Source organism: Limulus polyphemus, unplaced genomic scaffold, assembly GCF_000517525.1.
Source record: "Limulus polyphemus unplaced genomic scaffold, Limulus_polyphemus-2.1.2 Scaffold4998, whole genome shotgun sequence".
Classification (NCBI taxonomy): Eukaryota; Metazoa; Arthropoda; class Merostomata; order Xiphosura; family Limulidae; genus Limulus; species Limulus polyphemus.
Genome location: NW_013670608.1, coordinates 1 through 24137, shown reverse-complemented (window position 1 = coordinate 24137; position 24137 = coordinate 1). Strand labels below are relative to the sequence as shown.

The window sequence follows — 24137 nt, the reverse complement described above, 5'->3', positions numbered from 1 at the left end:
TAACTAAAATGATTTAAAAAAGAGAATGGTCTTACTTCTTATATACACTACCATGGATATAAACATTATTACTTTTTTTTACAAATGGTACTATAAATCTAAACAGAGTTGAGCTGAGCACTAAGAAACAACCCTAGGGGTTGTGTAAAAAGGCACTGATTCCCTCATGTGAAGACTGGAAGGAGGTAGAAGAGAGTTCTTTTACTGATGTCACTGGTGGCCTTCTAGCTACGTAATGTCTTACGGATTCCCCATCTCTTGCTTTTCCTAGCTTTTGTATTACAGCAGTCTCATTCCTTCTGAATGTCCATGAATATCTTCCATGATTACTGCTCTTACCTTACTATCCTGCCAATAAAGTTGGGCTGGAATTGATAAAAGGACTTATTGTGCAAGCTTATTCTCCATTTAGTGTTACTCCTGCATGACCCAACACATATATCCATATTATTGTCTTATCATGGTTGGTTACTTTGATCAATCCAGAACAGAGCTATTTTTATTGCTTCCAGCTTAATGCCTGTTGTTCCTTCTCAAGATGATAAATGCTCAACCACCATTTTCATTATATTTGATGTAGGAACCCTCTATGTCTACAATAACAAGTAACTGTCTTACCATGGTCTTTAAACAGGTGCTGACATGCATTTTTTTTCTTCACTTTTTGTCCAATCTCTATATTTTATACAGATCCCAATGGAATCAGATATTTACTCTACATTGGGAAATCTGGTGGCGATTAATATCTCATTTGTGGTTGAATGGCACCTGTACACCCACGACTGTCTCCTACAGCAATGTTTAGGCAATCTCCTGCTTAGCTGATGTCTGCAAAGTCATTGGGGAGATAAAATTTCCCAACTGAAAAGGGTTGTGACTCAATGACAGAAAGCATTGTCTTTTTACTACAAGGCTCTAGTGAATAATTTTGCTTGTAAGCTCTGTTGGTATTCAGTAAAACTGCTGAGACTTGTGAGATTTAACAGGGATTTGATGGGGATGGCTGAAGTACATCCCATGCCCAATCATAAACAGGTGTTTTGTATCTTTTCAACCTTACCTATCTGTGTCGCACTCATACTGATCATTAGTTGTGCATAATCCAGGACAGAACAGATAAGATTTTCATAATGCATAAGCAGGTACTTCAGCTGTATTTCTTGTTGCAACTTTTAATACATTGATCCCTTTGGTAGCTTTGGTTAAAATGTTTTTCTCAGTGGTTTCTTCTAGGTACTTCAGTGTTTTCTCTAGAGGGATAGCAGTGGCACAAAGGATGATGACAACTTGTCCTCATCAGTATATCTGTTGTAGAGTGTGTAGAACATGGCTGTGGCTTTAGCAGGAATGATAATCATTCCTGTGTCATTTCACAATTTTAACACCTGGTTAAGGGATGGTTGCATCTTGACTTTGACTTCAGCTTTGCTAGAGCCTCTACTATACACCAAAACGTCACCAGCAAAGGTTAGTAGACAGCATCTAGTGGAGCTGTCAAGGTTGGCTAGATCAACTATGTAGATTATAAAGATGTCAGACCAGTGTTGATTATAATTCAATCTTACTGCCAGCTTCCACATTTCACAATGGTAGTTAGTGCAGCTATGACCCATCTTACACACATTACACTGCTACCTGTTCTGAGCATTTTGTCAGCAAGAATGGACATTTGAACTCTACTGTAGACATCATCTAGATCTAAGGTTACTGTCAAATTATTCTGAGCAGCATCAAAGTCTTTCCATGTATCATCTGCAAATTCAGTAATGATCATTGAGGTTTATCTTCTACTGCTATATTCACTTAATGAGGACAGTAGTAGTGGTTCAAACTGATAAGCAAGCCAACTAGCTACAAACTTCTCTGGAATCCTAAAAAAGGAATTATTAAATATTTTAGGGTTGTTACTTGTTGCCTACCTACACTGATACTTCAATAGGATGACTTCTGTAAGATGCTTAAATGTGGAGGTTCATTTGGACCAGAAGCTCCATTTTATATATATTTATGGTTTTGTGTATTTCATCCAAGCTAAACTTGCTTTCCATATCTGTGTGTAGTTGTAGCTCAAATTTGTTTATTTGCTGAATTTTGCACAAACCTACTCAAGGTTTATCTGCACTAGTTGTCCCTTATTTAGAAGTGATAGGCTGAAGGCAGCTAGTCAACACCACTCATTGCCAACTCTTTAGTTACACTTTTACCACTGAAAAATTAATTTTACAGTCACATAATAATACTCTCATGATTGAAAGGGCAAACATGTTCAGTAATGGGATTCGAACTCAAGACCCATAAGTTGAGAGTTGAGTGCCCTAACCACCACGCCATGCCAGGTTCTGTAACTCAGACTGGAGTTCTTGTAACTTCAGCTTCTCTTGCATGTTACCATGATCACAGTGGTGGATGTATCTGAGCATGAAAACCTTGCCCTGATCTTCATGTTTAAAGAGTGGAGTACCATCACCACCGTAAATGACTGACATTGACATGTTTTTGGATCCTGTGCTAGCCATAAGCTAGTTGAAATGTCAGAATGAAGTGGTCGTGAGATACGTTATGTTGAATAATTCATCCCATTTCATGACGTGTGCTTTGGGCACAGATTACCTGTAAAGAGAATAGGCTCTATCCCATGCAATCCTTGCCTCTTCTGCTCAAGGTGGGTCATACATCATTCACGTGAACTTAATCTGGTCTTGATTGTGTACCTTCCAGGTTTAATCAATCTCACTATTCCACCAGTAAGGGGTGTTCATTTTGTAAAAGTTAATGATATGATTTTTCTCAGTAGTGAAGAGATGCTTGATGGTATGAGTACTGTCAAAAAGCTTAACACCCTTGTATGGGTTTCTAGATTATTTTACACCACTTTGTCTTCCAATCTTCACATAATCCTCCCACATCTGGTGAACATTGCAAACACCATATCCCTGATGCCAGTGAAGGTGGAGTTAAAAAACACAAGGACTCTATACAGGTGGCTCTCTCACCTTGTAACTCTCAGCAATTCTAGTTAGTTCATCCAAATTTAGCAGTATATGGTTGGTAGTTAAACTTTGGAGAACAGAATGTAAACCTTTGTCATTGGTGTTCTCTCCTGACCCAAGTGGGGTGTGTGGCACTGATGTCTCTAACTGCTAGGTACATACGGGTGTTATCAGATATATCAGGTAGGAACCTCCAATCTTTAGCTGTGTTACCTTTCATGTATATATTAGTGGTATGGACTTGTATGGGTAACTTCAGGTGAGCTATCTTGATGGTTTGTAGCTTACAATGGTGATTATTCCACTGTGAGCTCTCATAAAGTTCACAAATGTACTGATATATAATAAGTTTTATCTTTATTTCTTTGTCCAAGAAAATGTTAGGGTTAAGTCCTATTTACAGTTTAAGAAGGTCCTGATTATTTTATTTCATTTTTGAGGGAAAATAAACTATCAAGGAATTCCTCCTCAAGCTACAGGGCTTTGCTCTAAAATTTTCTTGGACAAAGAACATAAGATGAAGATGTTCTAGTAAAGAATGAATCACTAGATAGTTTATTTTAATGATTTGAATACAATGAAGTTTTGAAAGGAATCAATAATTAAGGAAATGATGGAAGAGTATACAGAGGTTGCATACATTATACTAAAACAATTTCAGAGCCTCGCCATGTGATTACCTTCCATGTCACCATATATGGTCAAATTCTATCTGATTACCATGCATCTTGCCAATAGCACAGTAGTCTATAGTTTTCATAGCAAGAGGCTTAGTTTAAAAGGCTGTCATACTACTGCTCCCAGCAGGCTTTCCATAATCTATCTAATGTAGAAAAAAAAGTTTCTCAGTTCCCATTTTAACAGTATGAACACACAGAAATCCATAGACAATATGTTAAGTGACTTGACCTGTATGTCATCATATGGAATAGCAGGAATACCCGTTTCATTCTCCAGCTGCTTGAGGTAAGCTATGGTTGAACAGATATGCCAAGAAAGCAACTTGTGTTACTTTTCCATACAGAGATCCTTCTTGATTATGGTGTGTATTTAACTATACTTGTCATAAGACATTAACTCTCTCAACATGGGCTCGGTCAATTTGATCGACCACATGACCTCTTTGTAGTCATTTAAAGTCTTTATAGATTTAATACTTATAACTCTCAATATAGTGTGTATATCTTCACACAATTTGGCAGTCTTTCAGTTAACATTACAAGTCTTTCACATACAAAAAAATCATATTTTTTAGTGAAGTATATTCAATAAAATAAAATAAAGATTTGTCCATGAATATATTGAGTATTTGTTTTGAATAGTCTATGTGCAAAGTAATTTTCATGTTAAAATTATAAATACTTTTCCTCATCTCAAAAATCTCAAATTTCCTTTGTGTAATCCCTAAAACCTTCTAAATACGTTTCAAACGTTTTTTTTCAGTAAAACTTTATAATTTATCTGTTATTTTCTCTACTCTATCTCAAAAAGGATCAGTCAATTCGACTGACCTCATAACCACCAAAAAAAACCTAAATTACTCTTTTTTTTTCTTTCTAGAATGACTTCAAATTCTAACATGAAACTACATTCATGTATCATAAGTACCTCTTAAGTTCGTAACATTATACATCTATTTATAATTAAATTTTATTGTTTTATTACCCTTTGAAGCATGTCTAACTACTATCTGTGCCATAAAAAGTTGTAAATCACTCAGAGAATGTGCAGGTCACATTACGCTATCGAATTACATTACCCACGATCTGCTTGCGTGTGTGCCTCATGAATCATTTTAATTATATTATCATTATTACTTACTTTATCTAATCTAGTCTTAAATAACTTAAAAAGATCCATATTTTTAGATCTTTAAAAATACTTAACCAATCTTCTTTTTTCTTCCAGTCAGGTTTCGAACAAAGTTAACCCTAATTTTTTATACTATAGATAGTAATGCACTTAATAATTTTTATTTAATTAAATAATGCACCAAAGAATACAGACTAATAACAAGCAAAAAGTAGACAAATTCACATACCTCTCAAAATTTTCCTGCCTTTCTAACTATGCGACAAGAGCTATTACAAATTCATCCAAGCTAGTTGTTAACTTTCCCAAGGGAACAATATTCGTACTCTGAAAGAAATTCATATTTAACTGTTCAGAACATACAATATATCATTTGATAGATGAAAACCTTGACTTTCTATTAGTTATAGGTAATATATAATAAAACATAAGAGAGAACTATTAACGAATTATAAAAGAGAGGATGTGACATGTGGGTGTGGCAGGAGGGGTCTGATTTTCTATTCAATAGCTCTGTAACCAAAAAAAATTGAAGACTATAAAAGTATGGTTTGTCTGAGCAATAACGATTTTATATAAAGTAATTTATGTTTAATTTTTATATTTTTGAGGGGTGGTGGATAAAATAGGGATGATGACATACTAAGAGAAAATGTGTCACGTGGGTCACACAAGTGGAAATTCAGGATTTTTTTTAAATCTTGCCTTGTAGAATTAAGAACTTAAAACTTGTATACTATTAAAATATGGATTATTAGCTAACATTTTATGTTTTTCTAATTGGTATAACATAAACAAAAAGCAGTTTAATAAAATTTTGAATGTAAGTCACTAAAACCTTGTGTCATGTGCAGTATAGGATACATGGGACAACAGGGTTAATATTAGGCCTATTATACTTTTATCTTTACATTCTTTATTCAGTCTCAAAGAGTTTTTCAAAAATGAAAAGTGTGTATAATACTTGAACTACACTAAGTTTGCCAAAATCATTGCCAACAATAAGTTTCACTTGATACAGAGCTCATCAGGATTGAGCTGGGACACAATAAGCACAATAGTGGGACTGAATAACGAATGTAGTGTTAAACATATGACAGATCTAATACTGATGTCTTATTACAAGTATAGTTAAAATTATATTCATTCACACCATAACTATATTGTGTACTTGTCTGAAACACATGGATGGCTTTTGCCACTGACCTGTGTTCCTGGATTCTTACCTGTTATAATATGCCACATTTTGCTTACCACAGCTGGGATCTGACTTGATGAAAGTCTCTTTTTGGATGGTCCTGGCACCCAAAATTAATCCACATTCTTTCATTTTCCAATGCATTTAAACAAGGAATATTTCCATTTTTAAATTCAAATCCTAATCTCAGTACATCTTTATAATTTGAGTGTATGAATATTTTGTATTGGAAAGGACTATTATATACTTTTCCACAATGATCAATCTTTTTCTGGCATAACACTACCTACAAAATGCCAAATACTGTCAAAATGTAGTTATGATATATTTTATTCCATGGAATAACAACAAAAAATTATAAGTCTACATGTTGTAGCATAACATTAAGTACAGTTTTTTGTTTCATGAACTCTGATAGGTCATTTGGTAAAGGCATAAATCTCAGAGCACTAGTGTAAGCTAAATGACAATGGGTTCAAATACTGGTCAGGGCAGATTTCATAAAATCGGCACCGATATAATGTATCATAACTGGTGGTCATCCCATCTGACCTGATAGAATATATATCATACCATGTATTCATGTGCTTCGCTCAACAGTTAGCCTGGTGTGTATGTGTGAAACAGCTTGATGTATGTTGGCAGTATGAGATGTGGATTGTGCATGTAGCTGAGTCAGTGGTATATCAAACCATGTGTTTCACTCAACAGTTGGCCTGGTGTGTAAGTGTGAAACAGTTTGATGTATGTTGGCAGTATGAGATGTGGATTGTGCATGTAGCTGAGTCAGTGGTATATCAAACCATGTGTTCATGTGTTTCACTCAACAGTTGGCCTGGTGTGTAAGTGTGAAACAGCTTGATGTGTGTTGGCAGTATGAGATGTGGATTGTGCATGTAGCCGAGTCAGTGGTATATCAAACCATGTGTTCATGTGTTTCACTCAACAGTTGGCCTGGTGTGTAAGTGTGAAACAGCTTGATGTGTGTTGGTTGCATGAAATGTTTTGTGTGTGTTACCTTAAGGATGAATTGTAATGGTCAGGATAGAGGGTTGTGTTCTTGGAAGTCTCTGAGTACTAGTGTAAACTGATGGTCATCCACTAATCAGGAACACCCTAAGACACTATAATGTGCTCCACTTACACACCTTACAGGATGTTGCTGATAAAGAGATTACAACAGATAATCATTTAGAAGATATTTTAAAGTGCCCCTCTAATTTCTAGCATAAAAAAGCATGGAAATATCTGGTTTTGTTTGGTTCACTTGAAGATACATTCTGAGGAGTTGAGGATAACTTACCTCTCCCTTATACAATTATGCTTTAGACTTTTTTTAGAATAAAGGAATATATATATACACATACACACAAGGATCCAAAATTCTGAATACAGAGGATTTTTTATGTATACAAGCAGATGAAATATTATCATTCTTATTTGATATAAATATTTTAAACATACAATTATAAACATTAAGAAGGAAAGATTTGTAAAACAATAATGTACCATTAGAACGAACTATTAATTAAATAGAGAAAAACTCTGTCAGTAGATCTGAAAAACTTGTGTATTATTTGATAAACAGACTATGTTTTGTATGATTACACCATTTCACCACACAAATACTCTGCTTACCTTATAAATATTCAGGATTCTCATAATTATCATTCAATCACATTTTCTTACTTTAGTCTTGTGGAATTTTTACTATTACTAACAGAAAACTAAAAAAGATTACTACCAAATGTCACTGACAGAGGCTTTAAATTAATAAGCCAAAACCTCATAAAACCTTGTCTGGTACGGTTTGGGTTAATAATTACGTTTTGAAAAAAACTGTCAGCTATCAGCTACAAAACTTTCCCAAGGGCTCTTCTATTCAATAGACTCTAGAAATGGTTCACCAGCACTTGATACAGGTCCTTTTTTAGTTTTTATTTATTTCTACAAAAAACACGGAATAAAATCTACAACACCGCAATAAAATGGAGTCCAAAATAAGAACAAATATTCAACTGAAATGAGTATTGAATATTAGGGGAAAAAAAACTTATCACAAACTAATCCACTTGAATCAGAGAGACCATGCAAATGTTGAATCTGACCAGAATTTGAAAAATAATGTCAAACTCTTTATTTTTTGTTTCTACTTAACTAATAAAAGTTGTCATAAAAAAGTTAATTGTAAGTTAACTGCTAATTTGTCCATTGTGGTATTTCAGATTTATCTATTGTCTTCTACAAGTCACCACCCAATAAGCTTTTCATTCAGTACCAGAACTCGTCAGTTGTGCTGGACGAAGAGAGACAAAAGACTTTATGAAACAGTATTAATATAAGCAGTACAATACTTTAAAAGTTATGGTTTAAACAGAAAAAGCTGGCAAAATATTAGAAAACCATGAGTATAAGCCAGTATAAATCCCGCTTCAGCAGAGACCTATATGGAGATCAGAACAAAGTCATAAAAGCTTAGCTCAGTGTTATGTTGATAGAAAAAAAGATATTTGTGAACAACTTATGCCAAAATTATATTCCTTTTTATTTTTCAAAGCTTGTGAAAAATTTGTTTTATCATTTTATACTTTATTTGAATTATGACGTTGCAGAATAACAGGAAATATTTTTTCATGGAAATAGATGAAGTAGGACTAGTTAGACCATTTAGCACTTGACTGTTTCAAGTTGCATTTCCCTGACAAAGTTGTTGTTTTAGGCCTTGTTTAAGTTAGTGTTTATCAGCCTATGAAGTGGCTCATAGACAAAGAAATTTATCCACATTTATTTTCAAAATATATATATCTATATATATATATAATTGATTTAAAACCTATAACATATATGAAATCTTCTGCTTGATAATGTTTTTAAATTGACTTGCTAATAATGCTGGTATGGTAACAAAAAGTTATTTTTACAGTACACATGATTGTAAATACAGTAAAACCATATGCAGTCTTTTCAAAGCAAAGATAAGAGTTACAGTCAGAGTTAAGTAAAAATCAACAAGTGTAAGAAAGAAGGTGACTAGTGCAAACAAAGACCAATGCATTAGGTAAATAATCCTATGTGACAAGCTAAAAAAGTTGCATCCCAAATTCAAGAACATCTGAATCCTTAATATGACTCAAGTATTAAGAAATATTTCTTACATGGGAAAGTCACATCATCTAAACCCTTGCTGAAAAAGAAAAATAATGATAAATGATTAGAATGCACCAAAACAGAGAAAACTATTTGGCACACATGACTGGAGAAAGGTTCTTTTTAAATAAACATACAATAAAAGAGAACCACTTTATGTAGGAGAAAAGGTACAGGAATTCTTGTTCCAAGTGTACATGGATACAATTCAAATTCCAGGTTACTAATAACAATTGTATATTACATTGTCAAGTTGTGTAAGTAGTCTGAGTGTACATGAATATCATTCAAATTCCAGGTTACTAATAACAACTGTATATTACATTGTCAAGTTGTGTAAGTAGTCTGAGTGTACATGTATATCATTCAAATTCCAGGTTACTAATAACAATTGTATATTACATTGTCAAGTTGTGTAAGTAGTCTGAGTGTACATGTATATCATTCAAATTCCAGGTTACTAATAACAATTGTATATTACATTGTCAAGTTGTGTAAGTAGTCTGAGTGTACATGTATATCATTCAAATTCCAGGTTACTAATAACAATTGTATACTGCATTGTCAAGTTGCATAAGTAGTCTGAGTGAACATGTATATCATTCAAATTCCAGTTTACTGTAACAATTGTATACTGCATTGTTAAGTTGCATAAGTAGTCTGAGTGTACATGTATATCATTCAAATTCCAGATTACTAATATCAATTGTATACTGCATTGTCAAGTTGCATAAGTAGTCTGAGTGAACATGTATATCATTCAAATTCCAGTTTACTGTAACAATTGTATACTGCATTGTTAAGTTGCATAAGTAGTCTGAGTGTACATGTATATCATTCAAATTCCAGGTTACTAATAACAATTGTATACAGCATTGTCAAGTTGCATAAGTAGTCTGAGTGAACATGTATATCATTCAAATTCCAGGTTACTAATAACAATTGTATACAGCATTGTCAAGTTGCATAAGTAGTCTGAGTGAACATGTATATCATTCAAATTCCAGGGTACTGTAACAACTGTACACTGCATTGTCAAGTTGCATAAGTAGTCTGAGTGAACATGCATATCATTCAAATTCCAGGTTACTGATAACAACTGTACACTGCACTGTCAAGTTGCATAAGTAGTCTGAGTGAACATGTATATCATTCAAATTCCAGAGTACTGTAACAACTGTACACTGCATTGTCAAGTTGCATAAGTAGTCTGAGTGAACATGTATATCATTCAAATTCCAGGTTACTGTAACAATTGTACACTGCATTGCCAAGTTGCGTAAGTAGCCTGAGATGGAAAGCAAGTCTTTCCATTTAAATTTTATGGAACATAGTACCAGATATCTAAACACTGGTGTGAAAGAGCTCTAATAGTTTCATATCTGAAACTATTATAAAATTATTTTAGATTACGAAAGTATCGTGGATCAACAAAAACTTCCATTCCAATTACCTCCAAAAATCTAGCATTATAAAAAGATGTTTCTTTCATTATAAGAAAGAAAGAACCACCTTTCAAAAAGGCTCAAGCTATTTTTTAGGTTACTCTGTAGACCTATCTGAATCAAGCATTCAAGATATTTATTTCTTTGAAATTTCATAAGATAACAGAAAACACTTTTTTTTTTCAGGGATCATGAAGATCAAAACTAAATACATACCTTGTATTGAGTAAGCTGTCTGTATGAATATACACCACCAAGGATTATAAAAGTAAGAACCAACAGTACAGTAACAAAGATACAGAGACTTGAAGCTGAATTAATACGAATAGTATGATTCTGAAATCTCACTGTTCTGGTCCTTGGGTTTCTTTGTTCTACCTGACCATTTTCCACCTCAGACTGAAAAAAATCAATAAGCCAGTTGAATAGAGAAGAAAAAATACATACTGTCACAAATAATTCCACACAAATTATAATATTAAATCACTGATTTAAGACATTTTGTTTGCTACAAAAAACATTAATGGTTCAGCAGTCCTACAAGTCTTGTGTTTTATTTGTAACCCTTTTAAATGTATTTATCTGTACTTCAAAACATTATAATACTCAAACACTATCTTTTATAGATAATATGTTTTTTAAGTACTTACATTGTATTACATTGTGTGCATATAAATTATATTAGCAGGGTAAATGTACATGACTTTAAAGAAAAAAAAAAGTCCTTAAATCATCATATTTCAGAAAATTTATACAATAGAAATTCTGCAGCTACTGGAGCTTATATTCTCTAGTATGACTATCTTATTTCACATCAGTTATCAACCAATCAGATTACCCATAAATCATCAAGCTACTGTGGAAGCAAACTTAGAAACATAGTTTCAGTTACCCCATTGAGACTTGAAAGACACAAAATGGAGGGAAGAGCCATTTTGCAAGATATGGATATTTATTAAGCATCTATTATCAGCTGTTTTTCACATCATCTGGAAGTTACACATATATCAAGAATTACCTTAGCCCTCTAACAGTGGTGACAGTTTATTGGAGTAAGCTCGTCTCTGTGAAGCTATATATAACTAACTTATTACGTATATATTCACAAAATTTGGCAAGCTTTCAGTAAATATTGTGCCCAATAAAATCAGTTTTTTAACAAAGTATTTTATCTGAAGTCTCTACCAAGTCAGTTTGAATAAAAGATGATTTTCATCCCAAAAATACTTTATATCATCTTAAAGTTTTCATACTTTATTTCCATAACCTCTAGAAGTAAAATGACTATAGGATGTGTTTCTTGATAAAAGTTTAACTTTTATCTCTACCCTAACTTAGCATACTAGATTCACAGGTCTGTATAGAAATCATCAATGTACTGTTGAAAAATATTAAATGAGTCATACCATTCTGCCATTTAAATTGACTGAAGTATTTTTCAGAAACTTTCAAATTACTTAACAGTTTCAACTCAGCTGCTAACCTTTTCATATTTACTTTCTTTAATGGTTTTACTTCAACACTTTCTACACAATGGAGCAGTATTTCTCTCATTGGCAGAGCAATAAATCACAGCAAATGCCATTAGCTGTTGCCAGTGCCAGTAATATGAAGAAACACATGGAATTTGACTCCACAAACTACTGGTAAGCTCAGACTGGGCTAGGAAATGTTTAGATGTCATATTTTAATGAAGTTTTGTTACGTAAAGCTGAGAAGTTTATACTTTTTACTTTTTAGTCCCTTTTTCTACAAGAATATAACAATACGTAAAAAATATACATACAAAAACCATGGATCTATAATACTCATTGCATATTCTAGCCATTTGCACTCAAGTAAAAATCCAAGATGTTCTTCCCTAAGCCTATTGAGTCTCATAAATTTAGTGTCGAAAACAAATTTCAAGCAGCCTTTCAAATATGCATTTTAGAACACAAAAAATATATCAATCACTAGAATAGAATGCCCTCAAACTACTATAATTTACCTGGCTTTCTACATAAGCTATAAATAAGTTTAAACATTTCTGCTAGCATAATGAGGAGCACAAAAATGATCACAAAACAAAAAACACTTATCAAAAGAATAATTTAAGCAGAACAATTGCGACAATGAGATCTAGATTCACCAAGAGAAGAATTTACTATTGCTATTGGTTACAAGCATGTCCATATGCCATGTAAATTTGACTAGCAAGAAAACAATTCCCAAAGTCAAAGAGAGGAGAGGGGCTTTTCTGGTGAGTTTGAAAATTTTATTGATATCTTAGAAAGTTAATAGTATGGAGGTTCAAATTTTAGTTGGAAACTGGAGCCTATTTTTGATGTTAAAAAATTCTGAATGAGAGAAATCAGAGCTGAAAAGGAATGTGTGACTAAGAAACATGATGACTGGGAATTTTCAAATATTTCCTTTTAAAATTATGAAGTTAAAACTTATATAATATAAAGATATGAATTACAAACTAAGTTTTCATGATAGACTTATTAACATACATGTATACTAAAGTTGTTTAAATACTGAATGCAACACTAAAAGGTCATGGCTTGTGCACTTTGATCTGGCCATAATATAATCCACAAGTACTTATAACCAGAACCAAGCAATAACACTGAGCAGCAACTATACACGAACATAAAGTTATACCAAAAAAAAAGGAAATAAGCTACCATCTACTGTTTACAGTTGTGTCCAAGTTATACAGATCCTGGAAAAAAAACACCAGCCTATATAAAATAAGCAACATCACAGGTTGAGTACTGGTGAAGCCCATAAAGAAAAATTACTTTTGTCACTGAAGGCTGTCCTATGGTAACAGCAACTCTTATAGTTGCCTAAGGATCAAGAAGAATACAAATGGAGGCATCCATGAAGATGATGTCCAGACTTAGCAATGTGACATCTCACAATACTGATCCAATTCAGTATTCCATCTTGACAAGTCATACAAAAAGAAAAAAATTACAGGGCAGGAAATTCATGACAGCAGCTGCTGCCTTATTTTTCAAAATGGCCATGGTGCCCTTAAAAAATCACTAAAATCCACAGCCATGATGGCCACCCTTTGGCTGCTGTGCCCTCATTATCTAAATTTGTATTGCATACCGTAATAAAGGGAAAACCATCGGGATCACAAACACTGGACTTACAACCTACAAAAACTACCTTGTTCCAAATAATATATCACATAAAATGCATGTAGTGGAGGAAGTGAAGTTTTTTATTTGATCGGCAGCAAAACAATCATGCAGTTTGTTGAGCCATACCATACGTCAGTCTCTTAGTAGTAGCATGCAATTCAAATTGGCACTCAAACAACAAACCCACAGAGCTTACACAAAGACCCACAGCAACAGCAGTACGTGACAATTAAAGTCACCACATACATATGCTGGTCAAAGTGAAGTGTGTGACTGCAAATACTCTTTGCATCAAGCATGCCAAAACAGGAACAAGTTAAGAGGGAGAATGCCATGAAATTTTTTTCTGTGGCAGCCAAGTGACAGAAATTGGAACTTTTGTATCATCAGTATTTAGGTAGATTACATCCCAATTTTTATACTCAGCCTAGTAGGTCATAGAATGACTCAGAGTTCTTTTCAAGTACAAATTTTTAGTTCACAGCTTCATCATCTCTTGGCCGATTTGAGATGTAATTATAGTTTACGATTCAGGAGGTCAAACACTTTTGATTGATGTATTTGACCACGCCCAAGGTCTTATAGACTAATTTACTATTTTCAATAGAATTTCAATTTGAGAGTAGGCTGGTAGAGATCCTGATGAGTAATAAAACCAATTTGGGTATAAGCACACCCCATGCTTGGTATTGGTGGCACACAAAAATATAGCTTATAAAAAGGAAAAAAAAAGTCTCATAGATTAATTTACTCTAATTCTGCTTAAAATAATTTCAAGTGATGTGGCTATTGAGAATTCCCTCTTGTGTAGAAAATGAAGGGAAATAAGATGTGTTGATAATTTGGCTTGATAAATTTTATGTGCAAACCACCAAAGGCTTAGGCCTACTACATTAACATTGCTGAATTACAAGTAGTGAGTTGCACAATGCAATGTGTGACGACACATGATTTATAGGTTATGACCATGTGCTATACTGTAGTGTAGGCCTAGTTTACGGTTTATCAGAATTAGCCTACATTAGAAATTATGCAAAAAAATACTAAAAGCAGTATTGTTTGGAAACAGAATGTTGACCTTATATCATGGCAATGTGACTTTCTATCTATCTGTCTGTCCATCAAGACTTTCAAAGAGCTGCTGTCCTGAGATCATGTTACTGATTTTTTCCAATATTGGTCAAGTAGCCAGACATGTTGGGGTTGAATTTTGTTGGTAGAAATTAGGCCTTTAAACTTTTCCTCCTCCAAAGGATTTTGTCTGATCATTCTCAAAGTCAAAGTAATAAATGGATAGCAGTGCATAAAAGTTGTATACAATTCTTAGGTCAAAGGTCATTTGGGGTTAGGAGGGGGCAAAAGCTATAAATCTTATAAAGCACTTGTTCTCTTTATGTGTAAGTCTGGATCTTTATCAAACTTGTATAAATTAGTAAGTGGGTAGAGATGCCTGAAATTTGTTCATGATTTGTAAGGTCACCAGGGATCAAATTCTAGAAACTTATAAAATGCTTCTCCTCCCATGAATTTTGTTTGATCCTTCTCAAAGTTAGTAAAAATTAATAAGTGGAGAAAGGTGCCTAAAAGTTGTATATGACTTTCAGGTCAAATGTCATTTGGGATCAGGAAGGGGAAAAAGCTAGGAATCTTATTAAGGTCACAGAGCATTTTAGATCATCATGATACCTCTATTTTTAATCTTAAAGCTGATGTACTGTTACTTCATAAGACTCATTGATTAAAGTTAATACTTACCTACTTGATAAACATAATCTGGAAGAATAGGCCAGCTTTCGAAGCCCCCAGTGAAAAAAATTAATGCCATATTTACTAAACTATTTGGTAAACTCACTTCTATTCAGTTAACATTAATGTGTACTGTGGCTTTAGTGCCCTCCACCGAATTTTTTTTTTTGTGGCCTTGGTGCCCTTGTAAATGAGAGAAACTCCAAGGCCAAATTGCCTTGCCCTAAAAATGATGATTTCCTGGTTTGAAATTACTAGAGCAGAGAAGACAGGATGCTGATTCTTAACAGTCTATACTAAAAAGGAATATGAAATGTAGTAAAAGAGAACTTACATTACACTGGTTTTAAAACCTTCAATATGTAGCAAAAGAGAACTTACGTTACAGATTTTATAGCAAAAAGTAACTTTACACTGTTTTTACAGCATTAATCATGTAGTAAAAGAGATTTTACACTGTTTTTATAACCTTAAATATGTAGCAAATGAAACTTTACACAGTTTTTACTGCCTTAAATATATAGCAGAAGTAAATTTACACTGTTTTTACAGCCTTAAATATGTAGCAAAAATAACTTTATGCTGTTTTTACAGCCTTATATATGTAACAAAAGTAACTTTACGCTGTTTTTACAGCCTTAAATATGTAGCAAAAGTAACTTTATGCTGTTTTTATAACTTTAAACATATAGTAAAATACTTTTCATTATGCTGTTTTATAGCCTTAAACATGTAGCAAAACTGACTTTATCTTATGTACTACAACTTTAACTACATGTAAAATTTGAAGACAGGTTGAATGGGTAATGAAAGAAACCATATAACAAAGTTAACAGTAACAAAGGTACCTGATGACGACAAAAGCTTGTCAAAATATTATCCATTCAAGACATTTCATACTTTAGTCTCAAAGTGGGTTCCTCATCATCAAATTTAAATAAATGCATTATCCTATAAGCTTATCTGAGTGTAACAAGTGTGGTCTACATCTATCCAAATGAATACAATATGGACACATCTCAAGTAAGGATCAAATGATTATTAAGAGAACTGATCTTTGAATTCACAAACTGTCAAAACATGGAGTATGTTTTTGTTTTTTTTTAATGAAGCCATCTTATAAGATTTGATGCATCCTAAGTTTTTAAAAGTTATTAGCTCTTAATAATAAAAAAAAAAAGAGTTCAACAGTAAGTAAACCTGATATAAATGTGGATAAACATTTTGTTTGGTTGAAAAAGTACAGAAGTGACTAGTGTATTTCTTCCTTTGGAACCTTTGTTGTTCAATATTAATGTTATTGATTTAAATAACTACCTGAGCAGTAATATTTGCAAATCTGTTAAGGATACTACAATATTGGAAAGACAAATTATGTGGAGAGTGTTTCATTAACTTAGATAGATACAGAGAACCTTAATGAAGGAGGAACATAACTCTTGGTCTCAGGAAGTAAGGAGTGATGAAAACCAAACCATCAAGTGTTAGTTATATCTATATTTTAAGTTTTTCACTGAGACATTAAATGTATTGCTTAAAAAAGTACTTTGTGGATAACAAATAGTCTGTGCATTTTACAAATAAATGGCAGATGGCTTTTAACTATAATAACTGCAGGGTAATGCATGTGGGTTATCAAAATTTGAATTATGAATATAATTTAGTGGAAACATTAACATTGTTATAGATTAAAATAATCTTGGTATTCTGGTTGATCAGTCTCTTAAGCCACCCACGCAGTATGCTGTTGCTAGTGGTATGGCAAATAGGATTTTATGTTGTATCTACAGAAATAATGAATACAAATCTAAAGAGGTTATATCACTGTATAGGTCATTGGTTAGGCCTCTTTTGGAATATTTTGTCAATTCTTAGATGCCTTACCTTAAGAAGAGCATTGAATTATTGGAAAGAGTTCAGTGGATGGCTATTACTAGTATTAGGATGATACCTGGGGTGTAAGGGTTGTAACACAAGGATAGATTAATATCCAAAACTTTTCTCTTGAAAGAAGAAGAGTTAGAAGGGATCTGACTAAGGTGTTTAAAAGTGTTAAAAAATTTATTGTGTTGGTGCATCATCATTTTCTTGTGGTGAGAATGGTTGGAATAGTGGACACAAGTTATGGCAGGGTAGGAGTCATCTTCAGCTAAAACGGTTTTATTTTTCTAACAGGTAGTTGGCTTTTGGAATAGGATGCCTTCAGATACGGTGGAGGCAGTTAGTTTAAGGGAAGGCTTGATAAATATTTGAATAATAAGAACTTGCTTTGAGTTATACGTATATTTATATATAGTTTAATGGATGCAACAACCTACTTATACCAGCAGGCAGGTGCATTGTTGTCGTTAAATTTTACATGATCAAAGTGCCATAAAGAACATGTTATTTACTAACATCAACAGTTTTATGTTGATGTTTAAAGAAAAACTAGTTTATGGAATTATAATAAATCCTTTATTCTATGTTAAAACAATCAAAACATTAATATCAGGATTCATAAAAAAACAAAATAGGATATTTATTTAACATTTTACAAATAAAACAGTACTTGTAATTAAAAGATACAAAGCCTGGATTTTTATAAGCAACACACCTAAACTTCAAGATTTCTAATTCAACAATATAACCTGGTTACAACTAGTTAGGAAAAAGAACCAGAAAAGATAATGTAGCTTCAAAAATTAATCTGAAAAATTTGCTGTATAATACAATGTTTACAAACTCTAATTAATTGTAACTCACAACATTTCTGAATTTCAAGAAATATGAAATCCATTCTCTATGTTCTTGAATATCTGGCATACCAGTTTAATCTATTTTATACACTACTTGCTACAGGATGACAAGATTATAAATCAATGCAGGACAGTTATCTGCTACAGACAAAATATCTGATAAATTTATTTGTCACAGATAGAATGGTACATCAATTTACACATGGAATGTATACAATTATAAAGTATTGTGACCAAAACCTCAGTGCCACCCAGTGTCAATCATTATGTCTCATTGTGAAAATCCTTCAAAATAGTGCCACTCTAACTTTAATCAGGTGTGAGCCACCACTAAACAAAACAAACTCCAGATAGATCAACCAAAAGAAAAAGGAGAATATATCAAATACGAACACAGTACTGAACAAAAACGTAAAGCATACCAACTTAAAATGTTTCTCTGAGCAAAGTTTTAAACATGAATTTAACTTTTAGTTTTAAGAGAGAGAGTGAAATGTGGAGAATAATTAGTTGTTTTAATTTAATTTAAAAATAGAGAATAAGATTATGATTTTCTAAACTTAATTTATTTTCAATTTTGCTTACACATAAAAGTTTCAATACCAGGTTATTTTGACTATAGAAACTAAAAGTGATAAACAACTTCATAAGTTCATTCTGCAAAACCTGTACTCTGACAAAGTAAAAAAGGAAGTTTTAAATTTCATTTGATATACCCATCCACTCATTAACTTCAATAATAGTAATAATCATTTGTCTATAATTTATATTTCACTAGCAGTAGAACTGTAAATAGCCCACTTCAGTAGACATAACTATACACTGTACTTTGTAGTCTGTATAATGTGTATAGGCTTAGCATTTTAATTTATACATTTTCTATTATGCTGCTGAAATTTTTAATTTTATTTTGCATGCTTTGCAAAGTAAATGTTTAACTTATAACATCGTACGAGCACTTTCCAAAAAGGAAGTAAGAAAACACATTTCTCCTGTAACAATAACAGTGTGACTTACAATGTAAGTTAACCGACTGCTGCTGTACTAGTTTCAGAATTAGGCCTAACCTAATGTTATTATTAAAATTAAAAACTATAATTAGAGTACACTTAATGCTAGTACTACTACTAGTAGTATTAATGTATCTTGTGTACCACTTCTTTTGTGACCAGCAGTTCTTTCTCCTGAGAAATTTTCTTCTCTGTGACTCCTTGGGTGATTATTGTCATGATTACTTTCCTGTTAACTTAAAGTGTAACTTTTACGTGTACTTTACTAACTTTCTCTTTTCGTTTAAGAATTCGATTGCTGCACTTGGAAACTTTAAGATGCATGTCCAAAAAAATTCATTATGTGATTTATTTTCATATTCAAGTTGAGTAGAAGCACCTCAATTAGAAATTTGTACTTATTTTGAGTGACCAGAATTTATATTATAACCCACAAACTTTAATCGGACATGTTTCAATATATATATATATATATATGAGTATTAATACTAGTAATAAACGATACTAGTCAAATCAGCTGCACTTTCACTTATCATTACAAGTCAAAGTTAGTGACTCAAGTAACTTGAGGGGAAATATGATGGCCACTTACATTATCCGAGGTGTTCTGCATCAAAGCAACTAACTAATAAATGTGCAAACAAGTATAACTATGATATAACTAAATGACTTTATTGTTCGGGGGTAGGGGTGAATATAGGCTCTTCTCTCGTCAAAGGGGTGTCATTATCAAGCTAAATTTCATATGATAAATTAGTAATGAGACTAAGGAAGAAGACCTGAAAGTTTGAAGAACTTTCTATGGGGCTAAGTTTGTTTGTTTGTTTTTGAATTTCGCACAAAGCTACACGAGGGCTATCTGCGCTAGCCATCCCTAATTTAGCAGTGTAAGACTAGAGGGAAGGCAGCTAGTCATCATCACCCACCGTCAACTCTTGGGCTACTCTTTTACCAACGAATAGTGGGATTGACCATCACATTATAACGCCCTCACAGCTGAAAGGGCGAACATGTTTGGTGGGACGGGGATTCGAACCCGCGACCCTCAGATTGCGAATCGAACGCCTTAACCACCTGGCCATACCAGTCGCACATTATTTAAAACAAAGTTTTCGGAAAATGTTAGGATTTCTCTTCATTTCCTTTTATAAAGAGTAGAGGACTTTGAGAATGCTCTAGGCCCCTTTAAGGTGTTGGTATCAAGCCAAATTTCATTTGAGAAACTAAAAATATGTCTAAGCCACAAACCTGAAAATTTTAAATATTTTCTAATGCGGCCAATAAGAGGAAAATTTTTGTAACGGACAATTTTCCTACTACTTGATTGCTAGGGGTTGGGGTGAATGCGGGCTATTTTCTCGTCAAAGGGGTTTCGGTATCAAGTCAAATTTGATGCGAGAATTTAGTAATACATCTAAACAATAAGTCCTGGAAGTTTGAAGGACGTTCTATACGTCTAAATACCCAGCCGCATATTGTGTAGAACAAAACTTTCGGAAAATATCAAACTTCTCTTCATTTCCTATAGTAAAGGGTAGGGGACTTTGAGAATGCTTTGGACCCCTGTAGCTAAGATGTAGGTATCAAGCCAGATTTCATTTGAGAAATTAGGAATATGTCTAGGCAACATATCTTGTAAGTTTGAAATATTTTATATGCGATTAAATACCCAATTGCACATTTTGAAAGAGGGGAAATTTTGCAAGTGGCAATTTTCCCACTACTTGATTGTTTGGGGGTAGGAGTTTTTGGTGTGTACGGGATTACTACAATTTTTAAATGATGGTGTAAAGGAGGCACCAAAATACCTTTATTGAATTTGTAAAAGCCACTGTATGAGGCAAGTTTAATTAATTTATATACTCAGCTATACATTGAAATTGAAGAAACGTTTGAGAAAACCATAATGTTTTTACTTCTTCTATCTAATGGAGATGAGTCTTCCTTTAGAGTCCGTGGCTTCCTGTATGGATACGGAATCACTGCAATTCTTATGTGATGGTGTAGAAGGGGCACCAAAATATTGTTGATGAAAAATTAAAAGAGATATATTAGGCAAAATTTGGTTATAGACTTAGCAGCACATTCAACTTGAAGAAACTTTTTAGAAAACGATGCATTTTCCTCTTCTATAGAATGGAAAAACGACTATAAGAAACATAGCCACACATTTGACTTTGCCAAACAACTTACACCATGTAACCTATTTATGTATTTTTCTATAATATTTTAACACCACCCGTTCTTTTTCTCTAAACAGTGGGAAATTCTACCGTAAAAGAAATCTTCAAAGCTCTTGAAACTTTATTTGACAAAACCACTTTTCGAGGTGGTAACTTTGTGAGGTTAACTACTTTTCCTTTTGACAGATTCGTCTCAAACAACACTCATCATGTGCTAACTGAGCCTCTTGTGAGAAACGAAAATTCAAATTAATGGCTCACTAATACCATTCAACTTTGCTAATGATCAAATGTGTCTCTCTTTTTTCAATGTGCAGCTCACTTTACCGTAATATAAACGATCTTAAAACACCAAAATCGTTATTTTTCTCTAATTGGATACTCAAAATTTTGCTTTTCAGCTTCTTCAGCAGCGTTTCACTAAAACACGAACCGTAACTGACAGTACAATTGAACCTTGGGCTAGGTGGTGCTGCAGTAGACCCCCATATGGAATTTTGCAAACAGTTTTATTTCGAAAGAGTAATGTAATCTGAGTTAACTTTCACTTGTTTGCACTTTCTACAGTGGGGCTTTACTTTTTTACAACATATAATCTCCTTTTTTGTTTGTTTGAAGTTAAGCCGAAAGCTACACAATGGGCTATCTGTGCTCTGCCCACCACGGGTATTGAAACCCGGATTCTAGCATTGTAAGTCCGAATACAAACCGCGGTGCTACTGGGGAGCTATAAGCTTCTTATTGACGACAATTGTTAAATGGGTGTAGGGGAATTATATTTAAATAAGACTTAAAGATTACATATATAATTTGTGTTTTATATTGTGAATTATAAAAATGAATTCCCTTCAATTTAACAAATGAATGTATTCTTAAAAAGTATACTGATGACGTCATAATCATCAGTGTTTCAGTATAGACAAATTATGACATTTCTTTCAAATTGAAATTGTAAAAATGTCATTACATTATATATTGTTATCCTTGTACAATACAACAGTTAAATTTTCAAGTTCTATTTCACTTTCATTGGCTCCCCAGTGGCACAGCAGAATGCCTGCAGACTTACAATGCTAAAAACCGGGTTTCGATACCCGTGGTAAGCAGAGCACAGATTGCCCATTGTGCAGCTTTGTGCTTAAACTAACAACAAACACTCTTAAACATCTGAATTTCCGGATCTAATGGAATAATCCACCATCTACCAAAATAGTCATATTTTGTACCGTTCACTCAAAGATTCCTTATAAAGACGAGTTTAAATTTATGTTACTTGAGTGAGTGTGAATGTCTCTGAGCCAACTAATATTCATAAGGAGATTAAAGTTGCACAATTGATTTGTGAAAATGTGCTCTACCCTGAACCAGTGTTAGTTAAGAGTATAGACAATACAGAAAGAGAAGCATTAACAAAGCCTGTTAAATAGTCAGTTTTAGTACCTACTATTATGCATTCCCAAGAATAGCTCTTTAATCAAGAATGATATTGTTAAATTATAACAAAGCATATTGTGCAATTAACACGTAGTATGAGAAAATTATCAAATGATAACAGTAATTTAGTGTTTATAACGGTTGATGTTATCTAATAGTTTTGATTTTGTTAGAAGTATCTTGAAGAAGTTACACTTTCTTTATTAGGAAAACTTTTGTGAAAAAGAAAGGAGGAATAAAACGTTCTTACAATAAAATTTTAAATGTACTACGAACTAAAGAAACTCAGTCAAAAATAGAGGGAGGTTAAACAAGTAAATCATACACTTATCCAATAGCTTGATTAGAGACAACACAATTCTGGTTATTATTTAAAATTAATCTGAATGACAGTGCAATAAGCACTTCAATTAGATACGAATGAGAATGTGTTTCTAGCTATCGTTATACGTTACACAGTATGACAGTCTGATCAATACCTCAGTCAGATACGAGATACATCGACGTAAGTTCAACATTGAGATTCGAAGAGTCAAGTGGGTTGCATGAGCACTACAAAACTGACTTCCGCTGTCGTAACACTGCCCCTTCCATAGTATTGTTCGTCACGAACAATAGCCACTTACACTAAACCAATAGATAATTAACAATAACTTAATTAAATGTACAGAATTTACAAACACAAAATTAAAATACAACAAAGTATCTTAATTTTACAGGACGTATCGTCTTCCGTACTGGTCTCTGTCTTATTGGCTTCTGCTTCACCGGGTTTCATCTGCTCCTTCAGGAAATGTCCTATTGTCGGTAACATTCACATCAGTGGTAGTAATTTCATGAAAGGCTTCACTGTTTCCATTCTTAAAACCGGGTAGAGTTTCTTCTTCGACAGCGTCATTTGTTCCATTGTTCCCTTCGTTCCAACTGAAATGGCCTTGACCATGATAACGACAAAGCCTGTTGGCATGTGCCACCTTTGGCTTAACTCGCCGACCAAATTTTATCCGGAAAGTCACGTCTCAGAGACGATCCATTACGTCATAGGGGCCTTTCCATGGATAAGACAACTTAGTAGACTTCCCTTTGGGCTTCCTGGGATTATACAACCACACCTTGTCTCCTAGTACAAAGCTGACTTCAGTAGATCTCTTATCATAACATAGTTTCATGGAATCAGGAGAAGTTTTCAAGTTTGAACGCACTTGATGATGAATATCATCCATCCTTTCAGATAACACTTTCGCGAACTCTGGCACATTTTCAGGCAACTCTTCGTAAGGTGGGCGTCCTG

At 33.4% G+C, this 24137-nt stretch overlaps 1 protein-coding gene across 1 annotated transcript in view; it reads right to left on the bottom strand.

The window, feature by feature from the left end:
- Positions 1 to 19560, bottom strand: part of LOC106471976 (integral membrane protein 2C-like) — a 31391-nt gene extending 11831 nt beyond the window's left edge. The window contains exons 1-2 of the mRNA XM_013932603.2: positions 19374 to 19560; positions 10809 to 10991 (exon numbers count right to left, since the gene is read on the bottom strand). Coding sequence (XP_013788057.1) covers positions 10809 to 10991; positions 19374 to 19448 — 258 coding nt within the window. The 5' untranslated portion in view covers positions 19449 to 19560. The remainder of the gene's footprint in view (positions 1 to 10808; positions 10992 to 19373) is intronic.
- Between the last annotated feature and the right edge of the window lie 4577 nt (positions 19561 to 24137).